This window comes from Delphinapterus leucas, chromosome 3 (assembly GCF_059928025.1).
Source record: "Delphinapterus leucas isolate spDelLeu-1000000601 "Yukka" chromosome 3, BTC_Dleu_Yukka2, whole genome shotgun sequence".
Lineage (NCBI taxonomy): Eukaryota > Metazoa > Chordata > Mammalia > Artiodactyla > Monodontidae > Delphinapterus > Delphinapterus leucas.
In genome coordinates, this window is record NC_143131.1 from 126,480,564 (window position 1) to 126,502,576 (window position 22,013).

The 22,013-nt window shown below is 42.1% G+C and overlaps 1 protein-coding gene across 1 annotated transcript in view; it reads right to left on the reverse strand.

The window, feature by feature from the left end:
- Window positions 1–17,665: 17,665 nt before the first annotated feature.
- The window catches only part of SH3TC2 (SH3 domain and tetratricopeptide repeats 2), a 65,267-nt gene continuing 60,919 nt past the window's right edge, over window positions 17,666–22,013 (reverse strand). The window contains exons 16-17 of the mRNA XM_022590052.2: window positions 21,749–21,945; window positions 17,666–20,080 (exon numbers count right to left, since the gene is read on the reverse strand). Of these exons, the coding sequence (XP_022445760.2) occupies window positions 19,889–20,080; window positions 21,749–21,945 (389 nt within the window). The 3' untranslated portion in view covers window positions 17,666–19,888. The remainder of the gene's footprint in view (window positions 20,081–21,748; window positions 21,946–22,013) is intronic.

The following is a 22,013-nucleotide window of genomic DNA, read 5'->3' on the forward strand; positions in this document are numbered from 1 at the left end:
CCATTTATGATAAAAACTCTCCAGAAAGTAGGCATAGAGGGAACGTACCTCAACATAATAAAGGCCATATATGACAAACCCACAGCCAACATTGTTCTCAGTGGTGAAAAACTGAAACCATTTCCACTAAGATCAGGAACAAGACAACGTTGGCCACTCTCACCACGGTTATTCAACATAGTTTTGGAAGTTTTAGCCACAGCAGTTAGAGAAGAAAAAGAAATAAAAGGAATCCAAATCAGAAAAGAAGAAGTAAAGCTGTCACTGTTTGCAGATGACATGATACTATATATAGAGAATCCCAAAGATGCTACCAGAAAACTATTAGAGCTAGTCAATGAATTTGGTAAAGTAGCAGGATACAAAATTAATGCATAGAAATCTCTTGCTTTCCTATACATTAATGATGAAAAATCTGAAAGAGAACTTAAGGAAACACTTCCATTTACCACTGCAACAAAAAGAATAAAATACCTAGGAATAAACCTACCTAAGGAGACAAAAGACCTATATGCAGAAAACTACAAGACACTGATGAAAGAAATTAAAGATGACACAAACAGATGGAGAGATATACGATGTACTTGGATTGGAAGAATCAACATTGTGAAAATGACTATATTACCCAAAGCAATCTACTGATTCAATGCAATCCCTATCAAACTACCAATGGCATTTTTCACAGAACGAGAGCAAAAAATTGCACAACTTGTATGGAAACACAAAAGACCCCGAATAGCCAAAGCAATCTTGAGAAAGAAAAACGGAGCTGGAGGACTCCGGCTCCCTGACTTCAGACTATACTACAAAGCTACAGTAATCAAGACAGTATAGTACTGGCACAAAAACAGAAATATAGATCAATGAAACAGGATAGAAAGCCCAGAGATAAACCCACACACATATGGTCACCTAACCTTTGATAAAGGAGGCAAGAATATACAATGGAGAAAAGACAGCCTCTTCAATAAGTGGTGCTGGGAAAACTGGACAGCTACATGTAAAAGAATGAAATTAGAACACTCCATAACACTATACACAAAAATAAACTCAAAATGGATTAAAGACCTAAATGTAAGGCCAGACACTATCAAACTCTTAGAGGAAAACGTAGGCAGAACATTCTATGACATAAATCACAGCAAGTTCCTTTTTGACCCACCTCCTAGAGAAATGGAAATAAAAACAAAAATAAACAAGTGGGACCTAGTGAAACTTCAAAGCTTTTGCACAGCAAAGGAAACCATAAACAAGACGGAAAGACAACCCTCATAATGGGAGAAAATATTTGCAAATGAATCAACTGACAAAGGATTAATCTCCAAAATATACAAACAGCTCATGCAGCTCAATATCAAAATAACAAACAACCCAATCCAAAAATGGGCAGAAGACCTAAACAGACATTTCTCCAAAGAAAATACACAGATTGCTAACAAACACATGAAAGGGTGCACAACATCACTAATCATTAGAGAAATGCAAATCAGAACTACAAGGAGGTATCATCATACCTCACACCAGTCAGAATGGCCATCATCAAAGAATCTACAAACAATAAATGCTGGAGAGGGTGTGGAGAAAAGGGAACCCTCTTGCACTGCTGGTGGGAATATAAATTGGTAAAGCCACTATGGAGAACAGTATGGAGGTTCCTTAAAAAAAACTAAAAATAGAACTACCATACGACCCAGCAATCCCACTACTGGGCATATACCCTGAGAAAACCATAATTCAAAAAGAGTCATGTACCAAAATGTTCATTGCAGTTCTATTTACAATAGCCAGGATATGGAAGCAACCTAAGTGTCCATCGACAGATGAATGGATAAAGAAGATGTGGCACATATATACAATGGAATATTACTCAGCCATAAAAAGAAGTGAAATTGAGTTTTTTGTAGCGAGGTGGTTGGACCTAGAGTCTGTCATACAGAGCGAAGTAAGTCAGAAAGAGAAAAACAGGGGCTTCCCTGGTGGCGCAGTGGTTGAGAATCTGCCTGCCAATGCAGGGGACACGGGTTCGAGCCCTGGTCTGGGAAGATCCCACATGCCGCGGAGCAACTAGGCCCGTGAGCCACAACTACTGAGCCTGCGCGTCTGGAGCCTTGCTCCACAACAAGAGAGGCCGCGACAGTGAGAGGCCCGCGCACCGCGATGAAGAGTGGCCCCCGCTCGCCACAACTAGAGAAAGCCCTTGCACAGAAACGAAGACCCAACACAGCCAAAAATAAATAAATTTAAAAAAAAAAAAAAGAAAGAGAAAAACAAATACTGTATGCTAACACATATATATGGAATCTGAAAAAAAAAAAAAGGTTCTGAAGAACCTAGGGGAAGGACAGGAATAAAGACGCAGACGTAGAGAATGGACTTGAGGACACAGGGAAGGGTAAGGGTAAGCTGGGACGAAGTGAGAGAGTGGCATGGACGTATATACACTACCAAATGTAAAACAGATTGCTAGTGGGAAGCAGCCGCGTAGCACAGGGAGATCAGCTCGGTGCTTTGTGACCACCTAGAGGGGTGGGATATGGAGGGTGGGAGGGAGACGCAAGAGGGAAGAGATATGGGGATATATGTATAAGTATAGCTGATTCAGTTTGTTATACAGCAGAAACTAATACACCATTGTAAAGCAATTATACTGCAATAAAGACGTTAAAAAAAAAAATCATACCCACTGATGTCCAAACTGTCCTGGATCACTCTACACTCACAAGCAGAAACAGCTGGCATCAGAGAACTCTACAAATACAGCACAGAATCACATGGGACCTGGTCCAAGGAGATGGGCCTCCTCTTGCCTTGAAAAGTGGCATGCCGATGATCATCATGTTAGTTTACATTTTTCCCAGTGTCCAAGAGTAGTTTCAGGGAGCAACACTGACTACAGTGAGTTGGGTGACCCCGGGGAAGGCTCTTCCCTTTTCTGATCCTCCCTTGGTAAAATGAAAGAGTTGAACTAGATGGTCTCTGAAGCCCACAGACTGTAACAATTACCACTTGTTATGATATAAAATTCTCTGAGCATTGGTTCATTTAAGACGTAGTAAGAAGTAACAATTTAATATCTAGCTGTTTCATACACAACAGCCCTATGAAGTTATTAATATTCCCATATTACAGATGCAGAAATTGAGGCCCAGCCTAGTTAAGTGTTTTGCCCAAGAACTTGCACAGAGCTGAGATTTTAACCCAAACAGCTCAACCCACACGTCTATGCTCTTAAACTTTAATAATATTAATGAAAATACTAATGAACCAGTCATGTATAGTAAGGGTTCCAGATCCTTCTTTTCAGGATTTCTCCATTTTTATTCCATCAACAGTGTGTGTGTCAGCTCTCAGGCATCACCTGGCAGATGTATACATACATCACCTACCTAGGTACTGGCATGTCAACCCCAGACAGGTCCTGACAGATCACCTGGGCTGGGTTTTCCTAACTCATTATCCTTGGGCAGCCATTAAAGGGTACATGAACTCTCTGAAGTTATGTGCAAAATGAGGGTGTGTGTAATTCTGAAGGCAGATGTCATAGATTTCTTCAGATTTTCAAGAAGGTCTATGAACTTTTAGAGATCAGCCCATGTTTTGATAGTTGATAAAACTGACACCTAGGGATGAAAATGGACTTGCCCAAGTACACACAGCAAGGAGTGACAGAGCTGGGTTCAGACCCCAGATCACCTGGCCCAGAGCCCAGGCTCTTCGGTTACATCATACCGATTCAACTCGATACCCTCCAACATGCACCAAGGGCCTGCCACGGTCGAGATGCCTTAGTGGGGATTATATGCACGGCTCACAAGCTTTGGGTAGTTTTAGAAAATTGTCATGCTTCATGTTTAATGCAAAATGGCATTGCGCCATTTCTCTAAAGTTCTTGTCATTGGTAACTACCATTGATCTGCCTGTCTGCTTGTCTGCTATGGATGAAAACTTAGCTCATGGCATTTCATTCATATCTAGTCCAGTCTGCCTATACTGGCCCCACTCCTGGCCTCCACAGATACTTAAAGTGGTTGGGCATTTGTATCTCATTACTTTGTTTAAAATAATCAGTTCAAAATAAGACTGACAACAGCTAAACTACACAAAGAAAAATGTGTTAATGACTGAACACTGACAAGGGGAATCACATTGTCCTGACAAAGTTCAGATCAACCAAACATGTACCTGGAAAACTGGACTTAGTAGAAATAAAGCCACAATAGAAAATTCACTGTGGCAGAAACTAAAATTTGATATGATTACATTTGATATAGATAAATCACAATTGATAAATAAAGCCTGCCTTGTAAAAATTCACATAAAGGAATGAATCCCTATAAATTGATTTTGATAAAATAAGAAATGACAAAAAGTAGAAATGGTTTCACTGCACTATATTGAACATTGATATTGAAATTAAAATGGCTTAATGAGACAATTAAGAAAAATACTTTCTTGACAAAAATTCAACCATGTTGGTGCTTTAAATGCTTGCAGTTATAAGCATGGAATCAAAGCATCCTCAGTGCCAAAGGACAGAGGTCAAAATGTCTGCCACGTTAAACACAGGTCAAAAGGAAAGTGCCAATATAGTGAGGTCAAAAATTCCTACAGCTGTGTTTTGTAAGTGACGATGCAATCATTCGCAGGCAATGCTCTGATGAGGCAGACAAACTGACATGACCACTGCCTTTGCAAAGCTCACTTGAAAAGCCAAGCAACTATCACAGACTATATTATTCTAGGCATGCTTTAACCCTACGAGGTCCATGAAGATGTGAAACTCCAAGGAGTAGATGTTATGAGTGGGGTGAGTGAAGAATTTCTCAAACATGCAAGGGGGTTCCAGGAGAATTTACTTTTCTTCCTGAACAAGAGGGGGTCTCTTTCCTCTTGGTCGTCCTTTTCTGGTGGTCCCAGGAGTTACGTGTCCCAGGTCATCTCTAATGCTAGGCAGACCTCTGGGCCTCATGCCTGCCCACTCTGTTAACCTTGTCTTCTTTGACAAGGCTGGGGTCAGTGCCGTGCTAGAGCTGGCTCAACCCACTCCTGAGAGCCAATTATTAAATTTCAGGAATTTGGTGAGCTGGTTGTTAGACACAGCCTTTATTAAGAGTTAAATTATATAAAGAATATAAACTTATGATCAAATATATCACCTTAAAAAAGGTAATAAATACTCAAAACTCATCACTTCCTAATTAGTTTAGTAGAATTTGCTACTAAGGCTGTTCACACCTATCATATGTGTATGGTAGATACTATATGGTGGTGTGCACATCTTTCCCAGCCCCATATTCAGCAACATCACATTAGCAGCTTGAAATCAGCCAAGGTAGGAGTATTTATATCACAGAAATTTGAAAATGCTACAAATCAAGACTTAATTTATGGATCTGTTGATTGTCTAGATTTAAGAAAGCAATGCTGGGGCTTCCCTGGTGGCGCAGTGGTTGAGAGTCCGCCTGCCGATGCAGGGGACATGGGTTCGTGCCCCGCTCTGGGAAGATCCCACATGCCGCGGAGCGGCTGGGCCTGTGAGCCATGGCCGCTGAGCCTGCGCGTCCGGAACCTGTGCTCCGCAACGGGAGAGGCCACAACAGTGAGAGGCCCGCGTACCGCAAAAAAAAAAAAAAAAAAAAAAGAAAGAAAGCAAGCTATGCTAATAATGCAGGTTATACTTAAAGCTGTCAAGTCTATATCTGTCCTGTGGTGATGAGCACAAAAAACTGAGGCAATATTCTTTCGAATTCAGGAAAAAAGTCATTCACACTATTGACAAATGAGTGATTTCCAACCTCTTTGTTGTTTCACTTTCATCTTAACTTGTTAATGAAAATCTCAATGAACATTCATGTCAAAACTGTTCTTGTTATCCAATTGCAACCATGGTTGACTCTAGATACAAGAGTTCTGAATAAATCAACGAATGCATTTTCTGAGAATCAACTGGCTATATGAAATTTACAATAAAAGCATTTATATTTTATTATTTGTAAATTGGGTACTGTACATCCTTTATAAAAGTAAAATGTATCATAACCTTGAGTATGCATATACACACATTTTCAGAGTTGTCACTTACCTCTGACTTCCCTCAGAAGCCCCTCATTCTCTTACCACAAGACCACCAGGACCTGCTGCAGCCACCAGGCCGTTAGGCCAAGTGAGGTCATGATGGGCCCAGGGAAGTACCTGGAAGCTTCAGGCTACAGGAAGGGAAGACCAGTGTTTACAGTAAGGGCTGTGCAGAATGGCCTTCGTCTGCTCAGGGCCTTTATTTATTTTTACACCAGCCTAAGGCCTTTGACCCCAGTTTGAAGTCAAAGGACAGGAAGAAAGATCCCTAACTTTCATGAGGATTGGCAACATAGTTTGGCTGGCAGAGAACTCCAGGGCAAGCCCTGCCCCAGGACATCTCAGGGCCCTGGAATGACAGCTCATGTAAGAACTGGAAAGAGAATGACCCTACTTCTTCCTGGAGGCCATACATCATTTGGAGTCTCTGCAGGAAGCCCACACTCACTCACATACCTCTCTATCTCATGTCTGCTGGTGTCTTTCATGCTGGGGGACAGAGGGGGTACTCATTTATTTCATTATTTTATCCATGTATAACTTATATCCTAAATAATGCCTACCATGCATTCACATATTCATTCATTCATTTATCCAATAAATCAATATCAAGTACCTTCTGTGTGTCAGGCACTGTTCTCGTGCTGTGGGTACAGGGGTGACCCAGACAATCTCTGACCTCATGGCGCATAACATCAAGTGGACAATATGGACATTAAACTGGTTTCACATCCAGTTGGATGCAAACTCTAAGTGTTTGCTCTACATGTTCCAAGCTGAATTCATTATCTTCTTCACACAAACAAATACTCTTCTCAAATACCTGTCAAGAGAACCACATCATAGCCACCACTTATATAACATGTGCCAGGCACTAGTCTAAACACCTACATATATTAACTCACTTAATCCTCAAAAGAATCCCACAAGAGAAGTACTATTATCACCTTCATTTTACCAAGAGCTTGAAAGCTTCTCTGAGATCACACATTTGATAAGCAGTGGAATTGTTCAATGCCCACCATTCATCCTGGGCAGGATGTTCAGGTGAACAGGATCAATCTAGCTGAAGTTCCATGAAATTTAGCAAACGTCTAGCTTCAGTTTTATGCAATACTTGCAGTACGGATGAGGCTTAGATTGGTATCCTTATGCCACTTTCCACCTGCAGGACTTTGAGTAAGAGTTAATTTCTTACTTAACCTCCCTGAACTTGTTTCCTCATGTGTTCTATATGAACAATTATACTATGCAGTTACTTTCTGGGTGGGGTGAGACCATTAAGAGGAGTCAGTGATATAATGGGACCACACATCTGGGACCCTGGCCCACCCAAGAGCCCATAGGCTCCTTGAGGTCATGGACCATGATTACCTTGCTCACTGGAGCATGAACCTAGCACATAAGAGGTGTTGAATATTGGATGGTTGGCTGGTTGGTTGGTTGGTTGCATGGATAGATAGATGGCTCTGTTTCCATTGTCCCACAGGAGCTATCCCTGACTCAGACTCTCCTTCCTAGAGCTTCTCACATGCCTATCCAGTCTCGCCCAAGAAGACCAACAGATACTCAAAGGCAGGGACTGGGTCTTTTGTCCTACATCTCACCACAGCCTCAACTTATGACTCACCAAGGAAGGAGCCTTGGGATTCTGAAAAAACACTCTGCCCACTCAGGTCCCAAAATATCCTAAAATTATCACCTGTCCCCTGGCACCCTTACTTCCAAAGAACTTTCAGGACTGAAGGGATTTCTTGTAATGCTTGGTGGATTAATGCTTGTATGTACCGAGTTTCCTGGTCATTCCCCTCCTTAAGACAAAGGGGAACCATCAAATGTTCACAAGGAAAATTGTTCTCTTCAAGATCCTAAGTTCTAAAAAGAAAATGTGAAACCAGAATTACATAGTTATTGAAAGCACTGATTTTCAGATCAGATAGAACTGATTTTGAATCTCTGCAAGTGTCTTAACTACTTTGGGCCTAGATTCTTTCATCTGGAAAGTGGGGTTAATAACACGTTCTTTGTAGGGTCATTAGGAGGATCAAGTCAAATACTGTAGGTGTATTACTTAGCACCAGGCCTAGCACAGGGCAGGGACTCAGCAAAAGACTGTGATTATCCCTTATTGTAATTGGTACTTCACTGAAAATTAGGAAGAGACCAGCGCATCTATAGCAATTCATCCTCAACAAATGAAAATTATGCTTATTATTCTCAATAAACTTTTACTAAGCACCTGCTATGAGTGTGAGCAGCCTTATCACCTAATTCCCTATGTCTCTCGTGAGCCAAAAGCAGGTAGATTATGGTCTTAATACTTTCTCCCTCTCATAAGTGATGAGAAGTGGTCACAACCTGAATCAAAAGTTTCATTCATTCATTTTTTCTTTATTGACCCATTCATCAAACCTTTATTGAGCTTCTACCATGTGTCAGACACTGGTAACAACTCTGGGAATATAGAGGTGAGTGACACAGGCAAGGTCCCTGCTCTCATGGAGCTTCCAATCTAGGTGGTGCACAGGAATTTTTTTAAAAAGCCAAACAGACAGTATAATTATAAACTGCGATAAGTGCCCTGATGCAAAAGTACAGGGATCTACAAGCACATGAAAGAGGGAGAGTCTAATCTAAGGATAGAAGAAGAAAGAAAGGGAGACACAGACTTTAACTGGAAAGAAAACAAAGGAATGCCACAGGACTTGGAAGAGGGTCAGATTATAAATCTAAATAATCCCTTAGGACTTTAAAACAACCAAAAATGCAGATCCTCCAAGTCATCTCTCTGTTTGGCTATCCTTCCCTCCACCCACCAGAGTTCCAAAGCTACATGTTCTAGGACAGACAAAAGTCTGTTTTGTTTATCTCATGAATAATTAGCTGTTTGGTCACCGGGATTACCAGGCAGCTGTTATTTCAGCCTGGCCCTTGGCAGTTGCCCTGGGGAGGAAAGCAGAAGTAAGTAGTGTCACTGATGTCTGGGGCAATGTGCAGACATCAGGGGTGTTCCTATGAGCATCTCTATGAAGCAGATGTCCAATATATCCCCAGATGAACAAACATCAAAGTTCTCAATTTACAAGAAAGTTCAAGAACAAAAATGTCACCTTCACACATAATATTTGGCCCATGAAAGAAAGGTAAAGTAGTTGAGAGTCATATACATTAGGTTTAAATATCATAGTCTACATCTAAAATGTTAGAATCAAAGACAGAAGAGATCACCTACTTAAAAATTCTTTCCAGAGATAAAGAATTTGCAATAGGTAAAATTTGCATAGGCAAAAATTTGCAATCCCAAATAAAAATAAAATAGCTTAAGAAAATAGATAAGCATTCCTAAATATTGTGAGTCAGTTAAAAAACCTGTTCCAAACACAGTTTATGCATAAGAATTAAAACATCTCAACATGAGCATGGGCTTCTCCCTGGTTATTTGTTTCACAAGACACATTTGGAGGATGATGGTATCCCCACCAGCTTTCCCATGATATCAAAAGTAGGTAATTCTCTCACGTCTGTGACCTCCCTTCTGCTGCTGCCATTCAAGCCGCACAAAACTCCATTCACCTGGCTGCCTCACTTGCTCAGGTATCCACAGTCTTCTACTATTGGCTTAGGGGTCTCTTGCAAATTCACCCCACTCCTCACCTGGAATCTTTAAAATCTAATTTATAATTTGTTCTGATCTATCACCATTGTGACATTATAAACTTTCTATTCCTCCTTTCATTTTCCATTTGGGAAAGATGGTTTATCATTTCTTCTGGACTGTTACTTGTCTGTGGTCAGTGATAACCTTCATATTTTTTCAAGATCTCCTAGAAAATCAGTTCTCTCCAATCCTGTTCTAGAGTAATTAATTTTTTGACTCACCAGAATCACCATATTGATTTCAGCCTAACATTCCAGGCTGCTGAAACAAGTTTTAACCTTGCTTCTATTCATGATCACATTAGTGATGGTACCTGTCCCAGTGATGTGTCACCTGATAGAGACGCACAGTATAATGTAATGGGGTCGCACCCTAGTTCCAGCATCAGGGAGACATGACTTCAACTCTCACATCGACCACTTACTAACTGTGGACTTAAGCAAGCCATTTCCATTTTCTAAACCTCAATGGAGATAAAAACAATAGTATCTTCCTCAAAATGTTGTTGGATTACATGAGAGAGTTCTCAAAAAGGTTTTGCATAGGGGCTACTGCATAACGTTCATTCAAAAATCTCAACCGTTATTTTTGTTTTGATATGTACACATTTTCTGGTCTCAATAAAGTTGTCCCATCAAATGATATATATGAAAAAACAAAAGCCAGAGCCCTCCAGGTCAGTGCTTTTCAAACTGCAGATTAGTGAATCTAGAAATCAATTTAGCAGGTCATAAGCTGGATATTTTTTAATTAGAATAGAATGTTTTTAAAAATGAATAGATCAAAGTGCATTTCATGGTGTAAGCAGAAAATGGTGTTTTGTCAAACAGATACTATAGGTATATTTGTGCATATGCATACTGAGATACAATGTAAAAGGTATTTCTTACTGTGTGTCATAGTAAAAAACAAATCAAACAAACAAACAAAAAATTTGAAAGGCATTGCTGTAGGCTGATCCAGAGCTCCTGAACACACTCTTTGGTAATGATATACTACTTAGGAGAGACATTACTGCCCCCTGCTGGAACTCTTGATTTCTCATGGAGAAGGAAGACCTCAGCCATCCACCCCATACCCTGTCTGGAAGCTTACCTGGGGGGGAATGCACCCCTTGAGCTATCCTGATGCCCTGCGCAATGAGTCCAAGGCAGCACTAGAAGTGGCAGCCGGCGTTCTCACCTTTAAAATAATTCTGAAAGCACAGTGTCCTCCCCTCCCACCTGCCTCCACAGTCTCTCCCGAAAACAAAGCTGAGCAGCCCCGTGACTGAGTTATCCTTGGTCTCACCTCTGCCCTATCACACATCACAGCTGGGCAGAGCCTCCCCAGCCCCTAAGCAGCCACATGTCTCTGCTTCACTGATCAGACTACACCCCTTGGAGGAAGGTGAACCGACTGCATGTTCTCAGAGCTGGGACCGCCAGCAGCCTCCATCCTCTAATGCCCCTGAGTTCTAAAATAACTGACTAGGGCTGGGGGACCAGAGGAGTACAGACTTGGAAAGATGTGCTGTCCCATCCAAGAGATAGGCCTCCACCAAGAGGTCTCACCAAGAGGTAAAGGTCCCAAGACACCAGCAACCCTAACACACACCCCTGTCTTAAGATATGGAGCCCAGAACCAGATATACTTACTAAGAATCTACTTAGTCCTGCTTCAGGATCAGAGCTACCATGAATTGAGGTCTCATACCTAGTTATCCATACTTGAGGTCTCAAGTAAAACTCGAGGCAGAGTTAAAATTGAGACTGAAGAGTATAGAGTAACTTGCCCAGTCACTCAGCCAACTTCAGACCCAGGTGCCCTTGAATGCAGGACAGCGTTCCCAGCCACTGCTCTAAGTCTGGCTGCACTTCCGAATTTCAGGACTTAACACCAAGAAAGAAACAAAATATGACTGAATTGCAAAGTGGCAAATAAAACCTAGTATAGAAAAGAGTAAATCTTAAGTTTAAAATAAATAAACTGATGGTCGGGTCATAGTAGGCATTTTTTAGAACATAAACCATTTTATTAATTTGCTTTAAAAATAGCCTCATTTGTCCTAAGTCTTGGATCAAGCTTCTTTCTTCCTTAGGTAAAGCCTTGCTCCCAAAGATAGATGTGCCTCAGCCATTTCCTCATCTATGAAATAAAGAAGGTAAACAAATCTATCAGGTCACCTAGTGTTTACACTATGTGCCAGGCATTGAGTGTGTTCAGTACTTTTCCGTGTGCTGATACAATTCTTACAACGCTGGGCTCAGAGAAGTTAATTAATTTGCTGAAGGTCACACAGCTAGTAAGAGACAGATTCTAACCCACGTATGCCTGACTCCCTTGCCCCCACTAGGAACTGTTACCTTGGTGAATGCACGACTCATCCTCTTTAATTTTTCCTTCCTCCCTTCCCCTTGTCCACACATCCCAATGGGAGCAATTATCAAAAGGGAAGGAGGTCAAGATCATGAAAAACAAGGAAAGACTGAGAGACTATCACAGGTCAGAGATGACTAGGGAAACGCGACAGCTAAATGCAATGTGGTACCCTGGACCCTGGATCACAAAAAGGACTTGAGGGGAAAAACTGGTGAAATCCAAATAAAAGCTGGAGTGTGTTGTTGCAATATCCAGCTAATGGGTCTCCCACCTTCCCTCCTGCTGCTCTGTAATCTGTTCTCAGGCTGCTTCCAGATTCATCTTTCCAAAGCACAAATCTGAGCATGGCTCTCTCACCTGCTTAGAACCTTTTCATGGCTCACCCTCACACTCAGGATCTGTCTCCAGCTCCCCTCTCTGGAGTCTTCTCTCACTTCCCTTCCTTACCACCCCGACTGTGCTCCAGCTTTGTTCAACTCATTGCTGTTCTCAGAAAACACCAGACCCTCTCCACCCTCTGGACCTTTCTTGACACATACCCTGTCTGTGAACCCCACCCAGGCTGCAGGTAGAATTAAGTAGATATCTCTCTCTCTCAGGATTCAGTTTAGATGTCACTTCCTCCAGGGAGCCCTCCCTGATACTCTTGCTCCCATGCTTGGGTTAAATCCTCTCCCCTGAATTCTCATTGCACCCTGTAATTAGCTCCCATCACAGTGCTTCCCATCCTGGATCATATTCATATCTGCCCCTTTCCTCTTATACAACTGAGTCCCAGCTTCCCTGAAATGGGAAGTGTGCAGCCAGACATGGCATTGAATAGCACTGACTCCCACTGTGAGGAGGTCAGTCGTTTGCACTGCTTGCTCTGTTTCCCTGATTGCTCAAGGAGAACTGTGTTAGTTTGTCTTCAACACTCCCTGCCAAATGTTAATCTCTTTATTTTCAAATAATGCCAGATCAAGCCTAGGCTGGGCACTTGCCATAAGCAACAGGATCTAGCTTGAATTTAGTGCATTGTTTGTTTTCACTATATTTGTTTTTATTTATGTAATTCTTTTTTTAGAAAGCAATATGCTTTTCTTCTGCATAGACCAGTCATCCTTTATAAAATTGAGTAAAGGAAGCAAATCAATTTAGAAAACAATTGGTAAGTGGTTGTTCAGATGGCACATATGGTGATAAATGCAAGTGTGCATATGCATGTGCACATACATGCACACAAATGTGCACGTATGCACGCATGCATAAAACTGTGAAAATCGCCCGGAAGGAATCATTTGTGCCGCTAAGTCCTTGGACCCAGGGTACTGCTGTCTTTGCCACAACTACCTGTGTGGCAGGGAGAAAATTACTTTTCTGTTTTTCAGTTTACTCACCTGTAAAAGAGTAGAGAAAAAAACTGGGCCATGAAAACATGATTTCATCTTCCAGATACAAGTCTCTCTTCCTGTTCATATGGCTTGGAAATAACCAGCTTGGAAATTTCTGAAAAGGAACCTACAGGAGGTCATGCTTTTTATATTAGAGATCAGAGATCTAAAGTTTATAGAGGTTAAGTGACATGCCCAAGGGTCACATCATAATTTAATGTCAAATTCAAGACCAAGATCCAGGTCTTCCCACCCCGTGGTGAACTGTTTCTTCCTTCATTTCTGAAACCGTCCACCCCTATATACTTCTTTCCCCAGATAAACTTCTGTCAAAAGAGTTACATTCAGCTCAATATCAAAAAAACAAACAACCCAATCCAAAAATGGGCAGAAGACCTAAACAGACATTTCTCCAAAGAAGATATACAGATTGTCAGCAAACACATGAAAGATTCTCAACATCACTAATCATTAGAGAAATACAAATCAAAACTACAATGAGGTATCACCTCACATTGGTCAGAATGGCCATCATCAAAAAATCTACAAACAATAAATGCTGGAGAGGGCGTGGAGAAAAGGGAACCCTCTTGCACTGTTGGTGGGAATGTAAATTGATACAGCCACTATGGAGAACAGTATGGACGTTCCTTAAAAAACTAAAAATAGAACTACCATATGACCCAGCAATCCCACTATTGGGCATATACCCTGAGAAAACCATAATTCAAAAAGAGTCATGTACCACAATGTTCATTGCAGCTCTATTTACAATAGCCAGGACATGGAAGCAACCTAAGTGCCCATCGACAGATGAATGGATAAAGAAGATGTGGCACATATATACAATGGAATATTACTCAGCCATAAAAAGAAACAGAACTGAGTTATTTGTAGTGAGGTGGATAGACTTAGAGTCTGTCATACAGAGTGAAGTAAGTCAGAAAGAGAAAAACAAATACTGTATGCTAACACATATATATGGAATCTAAAAAAAAAAAAGGTTCTGATGAACCTAGGGGCAGGACAGGAATAAAGACGCAGACATAGAGATTGGATTTGAGGACACAGGGAGGGGGAAGGGTAAGCTGGGACGAAGTGAGAGAGTACCATTGACATATATACACTACCAAATGTAAAATAGATAGCTAGTGGGAAGCAGCTGCATGGCACAGGGAGATCAGCTCGGTGCTTTGCAACCACCTAGAGGGGTGGGATAAGGAGGGTGGGAGGGAGATGCAAGAAGGAGGGGATATGGGGATATATGTATACATATAGCTGATTCACTTTGTTATACAGCAGAAACTAACGCAACACTGTAAAGCAATTATACTCCAATAAAGATGTCAAAAAAAAAAGTTACATTTTACTTACAAAGCACAAGCAAACACACACACAATATAAAGACATCTTAAATAATGCAAAAGCAAATAAGAAAAGGATAAAAGCAATATTAGATTTCAAAGCATTAGCTCAGTTGAATAGGGAAGTAATGTAACTGAAAGCTGATAAAACATGTTACATGTTTTGCACAATGTTGTAATTCCCTCCTTGTTCTTTATTTAGATTAGATGCAAGGAGCCAGAAGCCAGGCAGGCCACTAAGTTTTGGGGGAGGATTAGGATAAAAGAGGGTAACTGATTCATCTTTGGCTACCACCTATGAATAATAAAACCTGTTTAAATAGAAACCAGGCCCGAACACTTCACTCACTCTCTGCGGATCAGAAAAACAGCATCAACATGATTCCAGGAGGGACAATTCACCACATTTTTTTTTTTTTTTTTTGCGGTACGCGGCCAGGCCTCTCACTGCTGTGGCTTCTCCCGTTGCGGAGCACAGGCTCCGGACGCGCAGGCTCAGCGGCCATGGCTCACGGGCCCAGCCGCTCCGCGGCATGTGGGATCTTCCGGACCGGGGCACGAACCCGAGTCCCCTGCATCGGCAGACGGACTCTCAACCACTAACGCCACCAGGGAAGCCCTCACCACATTTTTAAAACGGAATTTTCAGACACTTTTAAAGAATATTTCAGCAGAGTAATTTGCATACAGGATGTAGTCATTTCAATGATACAATACAATGTTTTTCTCATTTTAAAAAATAGCCTTATCCTTGTCTTTGGAAATGTGCTGAACATTTTTATAACTGACCTGGTTAAGGGCAAATTTACCAGATTTACAGGTAAACCAAAGTGCACAGAATCAGAAAGAAATGGAAAGATATCCCACGCTCTGGGATTGGAAGAATTAATATTGTTAAAATGGCCATACTACCCAAAGCAACCTACAGATTTCATGAGATCCCTATCAGTTTACCCATGACATTTTTCACATAACTAGAACAAACGATCCTAAAATTTATATGGAACCATAAAGGACCCAGAATTGCCAAAGCAATCCTGAGGAAAAAGAACAAAAGCAGGAGACATAATCCTCCCAGACTTCAGGCAATACTAGAAAGCTACAGTAATCGAAACAGTGTGGTACTGGCACAAAAACAGACATGGATCAACGGAACAGAATAGACAGCCCAGAAATAAACCCACACACCTACAGTCAATTAATCTTTTACAAAGGAGGCAAGAATATACAATAGAAAAAAATACAGTCTCTTCAGTAAGTGGTGTTGGGAAAGTTGGACAGCTGCGTGGAAATCAATGAAGTTAGAACACACCTTCGCACACACAAAAATAAACTCAAAATGCCTTAAAGACTTAAATATAAGACATGACACCATAAAACTCCTAGAAGAAAACACAGGCAAAACATTCTCTGACATAAATCGTACCAATGCTTTCTCAGTCAGTCTCCCAAGGCAATAGAAATAAAAGCAAAAATAAACAAAATGGGACCTAATCAAACTGACGAGCTTTTGTACAGCAAAGGCAATGAGAAAGAAAACAAAAAACAACCTACAGACTGGGAGAAAGTATTTTCAAATGATGTGACTGACAAGGGCTAAATTTCCAAAATATACAAATAGCTCATACAACTCAACAACAAAAAAACAGCCAACCCAATCGAAAAATGGGCAGAAGACCTAAATAGACATTTCTCCAAAGAAGACATACAGGTGCCAAGAGGCATGTGAAAAGATGCTCATCATAGCTAATTATTAGAGAAATGCAAATCAAAACTACAATGAGGTACCACCTCATACCAGGCAGAATGGCCATCATTAAAAAGTCTACAAATAACAAATGCTAGAGAGGGTGTGGAGAAAAGGGAACCCTCCTACACAGTTGGTGGGAATGTAAGTTGGTGTAGCTACCATGGAAAACAGTAGGGAGGTTCCTTAAAAAACTAAAAATAGAGTTCCCGTATGATCCAGCAATCCCATTCTTGGGCATACATCGAAACAAAACTACAATTCAAAAAGATACCTGCACCCCTATGTTCATAGCAGCACTATTCACAATAGCCAAGACATGGAAACAACTTAAATGTGCAGCAACAGATGAATGGATAAAGAAGATGTGGTATATATACACAATGGAATACTACTCAGCCATAAAAACGAATGAAATAATGTCATTTGCAGCAACATGGATGGACTCAGAGAAAGACAAATACCATATGATATCATCGCTTATATGTGGAATCTAAAATATGACACAAATGAACCTACCTAGAAAACAGAAACAGACTCACAGACATAGAGAACAGACTTGTGGTTGCCAAGGGGGAGGGGTTCGGAGAGGGGTGGATTGAGAGTTTGGAGTTAGCAGAAGCAAACCACTATATACAGAATGGATAAACAACAAGGTCCTACTGTGCAGCACAGGGAACTGTATTCAATATCCTGTGATAAACCATAATGGAAAAGAGGTTTTAAAAGAATATGTATGTGTAACTGAATCACTTTGCTGTCCAGCAGAAATTAACACAACACTGTAAATCAACTGTAATTCAATTTTAAAAAGTACACAGAATCAGAAAAGTCTAACCAAATTTCCCAATGAAGTATAAAATGGGTAGATATAATGCCCTTAACCTAAATATATATACATGTATAGATATATGTGTGTGTAGGTATTTATGTGTATATATACTTTTGTATATATATACGTGTATAGATACATACATGTATAGATATATGTGTGTAGGTATTTATGTATATATGTGTATTATGTATATATACACATGTATAGATACATACATGTAAGATATATGTGTGTAGGTATTTATGTATATGTATAGATATACATGTACAGATACATACATGTATAGATTTATGTGTATATATGTATATGTATTTACGTGTGTGTGTATATATATATACATATATATATGTATACTTGTAAAAATTGAGAAATATCTGGCCAAACAGAAACTCATGTGAGAAGAGACTTCAAATGATAAGCTCAATGTGAGCCAACGGTAAGATGTAGCTGATGGGGAGAAGAAAAATCTTAATGTAAAAATAAAACATTAAATCACATTAAGTATGGTAATGACCCTCTTTACTCTCCACCCACCAGCCAATACCAGTTATAGGAACCACACTATCAGAGGGACAGAAATTGGCATCTGGCCAGAGGAGAGTAATAAGTCAGTCAGGAAAAGGGAGAGGGTCTGTAACCTGAGACAAATGGGGAATAGTTCATGGCATGGGTCCCAGAGCCAAGCAAGCCTTCTGCAAGCACGAGATTTGTTAACCATTCTGGCATGCATGTGCCCCGTCGGTCTCCCAGGAATGTTGTTGAAAGGACTCTGCATGGGAGGTTAGACTCATCTTCAACATCCCTCCCTTGGGGATTTTATGGTTTGTGGTGGGAGCAAAACCACATCTATCTTACGTGGTAGTGGGCTAAGTTACTTCATTTCCTTTCTGGTGAAGAATACTCTAGAGTAGAGAGCATTCTACCAACCAACCAAGCTCCTAAGAGAAAATAAGATGTACCAGTATGTACACAGCATTGGTGACTAGAAGGTGCACTATTGACTCAACTCACCACCCCCATCCCACCCCACCACACCACCAATCATCTGGTTGCTCCAAGGAGATAGAAAGTAAAGGCAGAGGGTCTTAACAGTAAATCTAAGCTGTTGGGGGTCAGATGGCGATCCCTATAGCTAGCTCTTACATGTGTCCACATTTCCGAGCAAGAGTGAACCACCAGCATCAGGGTCATTCGAGATGCTCGTTAATAATGCATGTTCCTGGGGTGTCTCCCAGGCCTACTGAATCAGAATTACTGGGGTAACCAGAAAGTTCATTTTCTGCAAGTTCCCCAGGTGATTCTTTTTCACATTCTCTGAGAACCATGGTTCCAGAGGAGTGCTTCTTGTGCTTCAGTGTGCATTAGAATCACCTGGAAAACAGGGTAAAGCCAGGGATCCTTGGCCCCAGAGACTGTGCTTCAGGGGTCTTAGGTGGAGCCTGAAATTCGCATTTCAAACAATCTCAGAGGTGACGCTGATGTTGCTGGCCCAGCCAGTCAGTGGACCATACTTGGAGCTCACTGCCTTAGCAAATTCCTGATTCCGTCATCAAGGGACTCATATACTGTGGTAGGCAGCTTCTCCCCACCTCCTGGCATCCACACCCTTGGTAATGCCCTCGCTATCTGTGTGGGCCGGACCTAGTGACTCATAGATAATTAATAAAATATGGAAAAATAACTAGTTTTCATCTTCCCTCTTATTAAGGAGACAAATGTGTGAATAAATGTAAATGAGCAATATTTAATAATATACACTATTTACATGTAATTTACGTCATAACTTCCTTAGTGCTCAATTTTAGGCTTTGACGCTTCGGAGCCTTCTCCTGGGTTTATGGGAGGTTATGAGGGAGCAGAGCCTTGGGGCAGGATGGAGATGGTGCCTCCACATCAGACCTCACCTCCCGTGCATTCCACCTGGCCATTCTGAGGCTGTGTCTTTTGAGCTAATAGCATGGTGAATTCCCTCCTGCCAGTCCCCGTGACAGGAGGAGTGGCACCCCCTCTCGGTTGAATAGAGAAAAAAAACAATTGACTAGTTTCTCTGCTGGCAAGGGGAGGGGTCTTTCCCTGAGAAAAGTCAGTGAAGGGAACAAAGTCCAATGGGCTGGTCTTCTCTCCAGTGCAATGCCTGATTTCTTCCCTGAGGGAAGGAGACAGCTTTTCTAGGGGCAGGGGTCTCATTTTCTCTAGAACTGTGTGTCTAGAAAGTGCATTTCATGGTCTGTATGTGTGGAAGGGCCACAGTCTACTGGATAGGTTCTAGACACAAAGCCAGGACCCCTAATCCCTGCTCCACCGTCCATGCCTTGTGTGACCTGGAATGAGCCCTCTCCCTCTGGACTATGCTCTTCCCATTCTGAGATGAGAGGCTGGGCCAGGTGACGACTTGAACCCCGCCCCCAGATTAACAGCCTAGAGCAGAGAGGTAGCTTCTGACCATGCAACTGGTCAGAGATGGGACAGCTGTCCTCAGAGGGCCAGGCCCCCGCCACTCAGCCACCGTGCCCTCTCTGAGGAGCGCCCAGAGGGGCTGCTATGCCAGAGGGGGCTCTGGCAGATGTGGTCCAGCCTGGTCCTAATGATGTCCTGCAGCTCCTCGTCACCCAGCAGGACTGCTGCAGCCAGGGCCAGCCGGAAGTATTCAGTGGCATCGTGGGCATCCTAACCCCCAGCATGGGGGCAGAGAAGAGATAGCATTAGCAGACATTTCCAGGAAAGGCTAAGAGGCAGTGCAGGAAAAACTAAGAACACTAGCTTTTGTCTGCCTGACATCCTTTCCCACCCTCTTCTCCTGGTTCCTTGGGGGAATTCCTCCTACCAACTCCAATGCAGTTCTGTGACAGTGCTAACCCTGGCGGCCCTCCTCCTCAGGCACAGGGATGGCACCTTACCCAAGCTCAGACAATCATGAAGCAGCATCACCCTGGGCACAGAGCTTCAGGTATGTGAAAATGACTCAAGCTGACCTGTCCCAAGTCACTCTCTGGGACCTTTTAAGTGTGATCTAACAGAGAAAATGGTTGCTCACCCTTTTAGATGGGTGCTTGAGCCTGTCAATAACTGGAGGAGAAGAGGCCAAGAAACAGAGAGAAGCAGAAACATTCAGAGCCAAGAGATACAGAGAGAGGTGGGGAAATCCATGATGACATTTGAGTACCAGCATCCAGAACTACCTGAAATTAAACTTATACCTGAACTTCCTTGTTCCTTGAGCCAATAAAATCTCCTGCTTTGCCTAAGCTACTTTGAGTTGAGCTCTTTCCCTTGAAATCCCTAGAGCCCTCAGTTGATGCAATCAGATCACACATACATTGTCCCACTTCCTGGGAGCTGTGGGACAAAGGCAAGCTCACTGTGGGGGAGTCCTTCACTACCCCATCGTCCCTCCCTAATGGTTGGGATGCAGAACAGGTGGTTCCTCCGGTGAGACTCAAAAAGGGATGACTGGTTCCCGTTAACCCTCATCAGTCAATAATAAATTTAGGCCAGAAACACTCTGGCAAATAAGAAAAAGACAACAGAGCTGCCCTAAGGGTCCCCTGGGGGCCAAACACAGGAGTGACTCAGAAGCCACTGTATGAAGAGATTAAGCATTGTGCTGGAGCAGACAGAGACCTCTGGTAAGGGCAGCCAGTGCCCAGGGACAAGGTTCAAGGGCCAGAATTGTAACTGAGAATTACAGACCACACACACAGTTCTAGAAGTGGCTGGAAAAATAAGTTCTGGATTCAACTCCAGCAGAGCAAACAGGAGAGTCAGGGCTATGGTCTTCTTAGGACCTAGGCTTACTTACATTCTAAGACCCTGCATGTTATTATCTCAAACATGTTAACACGTACCTAGATTTCTCCTAAAATAGTTTATACAACTTTATAAGAAGTGAGTTGCAATTGACTAATTAATCTATAACATTTTTAGACATACAGTTAAGAATTAATTTTGATTTTAATTTTGGAGCTTATAGTTCTTTTGTTTGGGGGTCTCATGCATTGTTTTGGGTCTCATATATTTTCATAGGTCCTAGAGGAGCTCACAGGCACTAGACCAATGTTCCCATAGTGCCTGACAGATGAAGTGGGCCCAGAAGTCACAGCAGGGCAAGGAAAGAGAAGAACTAGGGCCTGTCTCCTCAGCAGAGATGGGAGCCTCTTTGAGGTCTCCAAGGGGGCTAAGTGAAAAGAGTCATTGCATTCCCAGAGGAGCCACTCCCCACCCTATGAGACAACACTCCCCATCTTACCCCTCTCAACTTTACCCTGAAGGCTCAGGGTGAGGAAAGAATATAGTTGGACTGTAGCTCTCAGATGACCTTGGAAGCCTGGCTCTTACCTTCAGCTGGTAGAAGGTGAGTTGGCCCAGGCGATAATACACCTTGGCATAGTATAAGGCCTCCTTGGGGCTCTGCAACCAGGGTGGACAGAGCGACAGAGTCTTCAGGTAGCAGTCCTCAGCCATCTCGTACATGTGCAGGGAATAGTACACAGTTGCCAGACGGTGGAAGGCCACCAGCTCCTGCCTCTGATCTCCTAGAAATTGGAAGACTGAGAGAGATATCCTGAAGCCAACACTTTGCATCATTAGTTCACTCATTCAT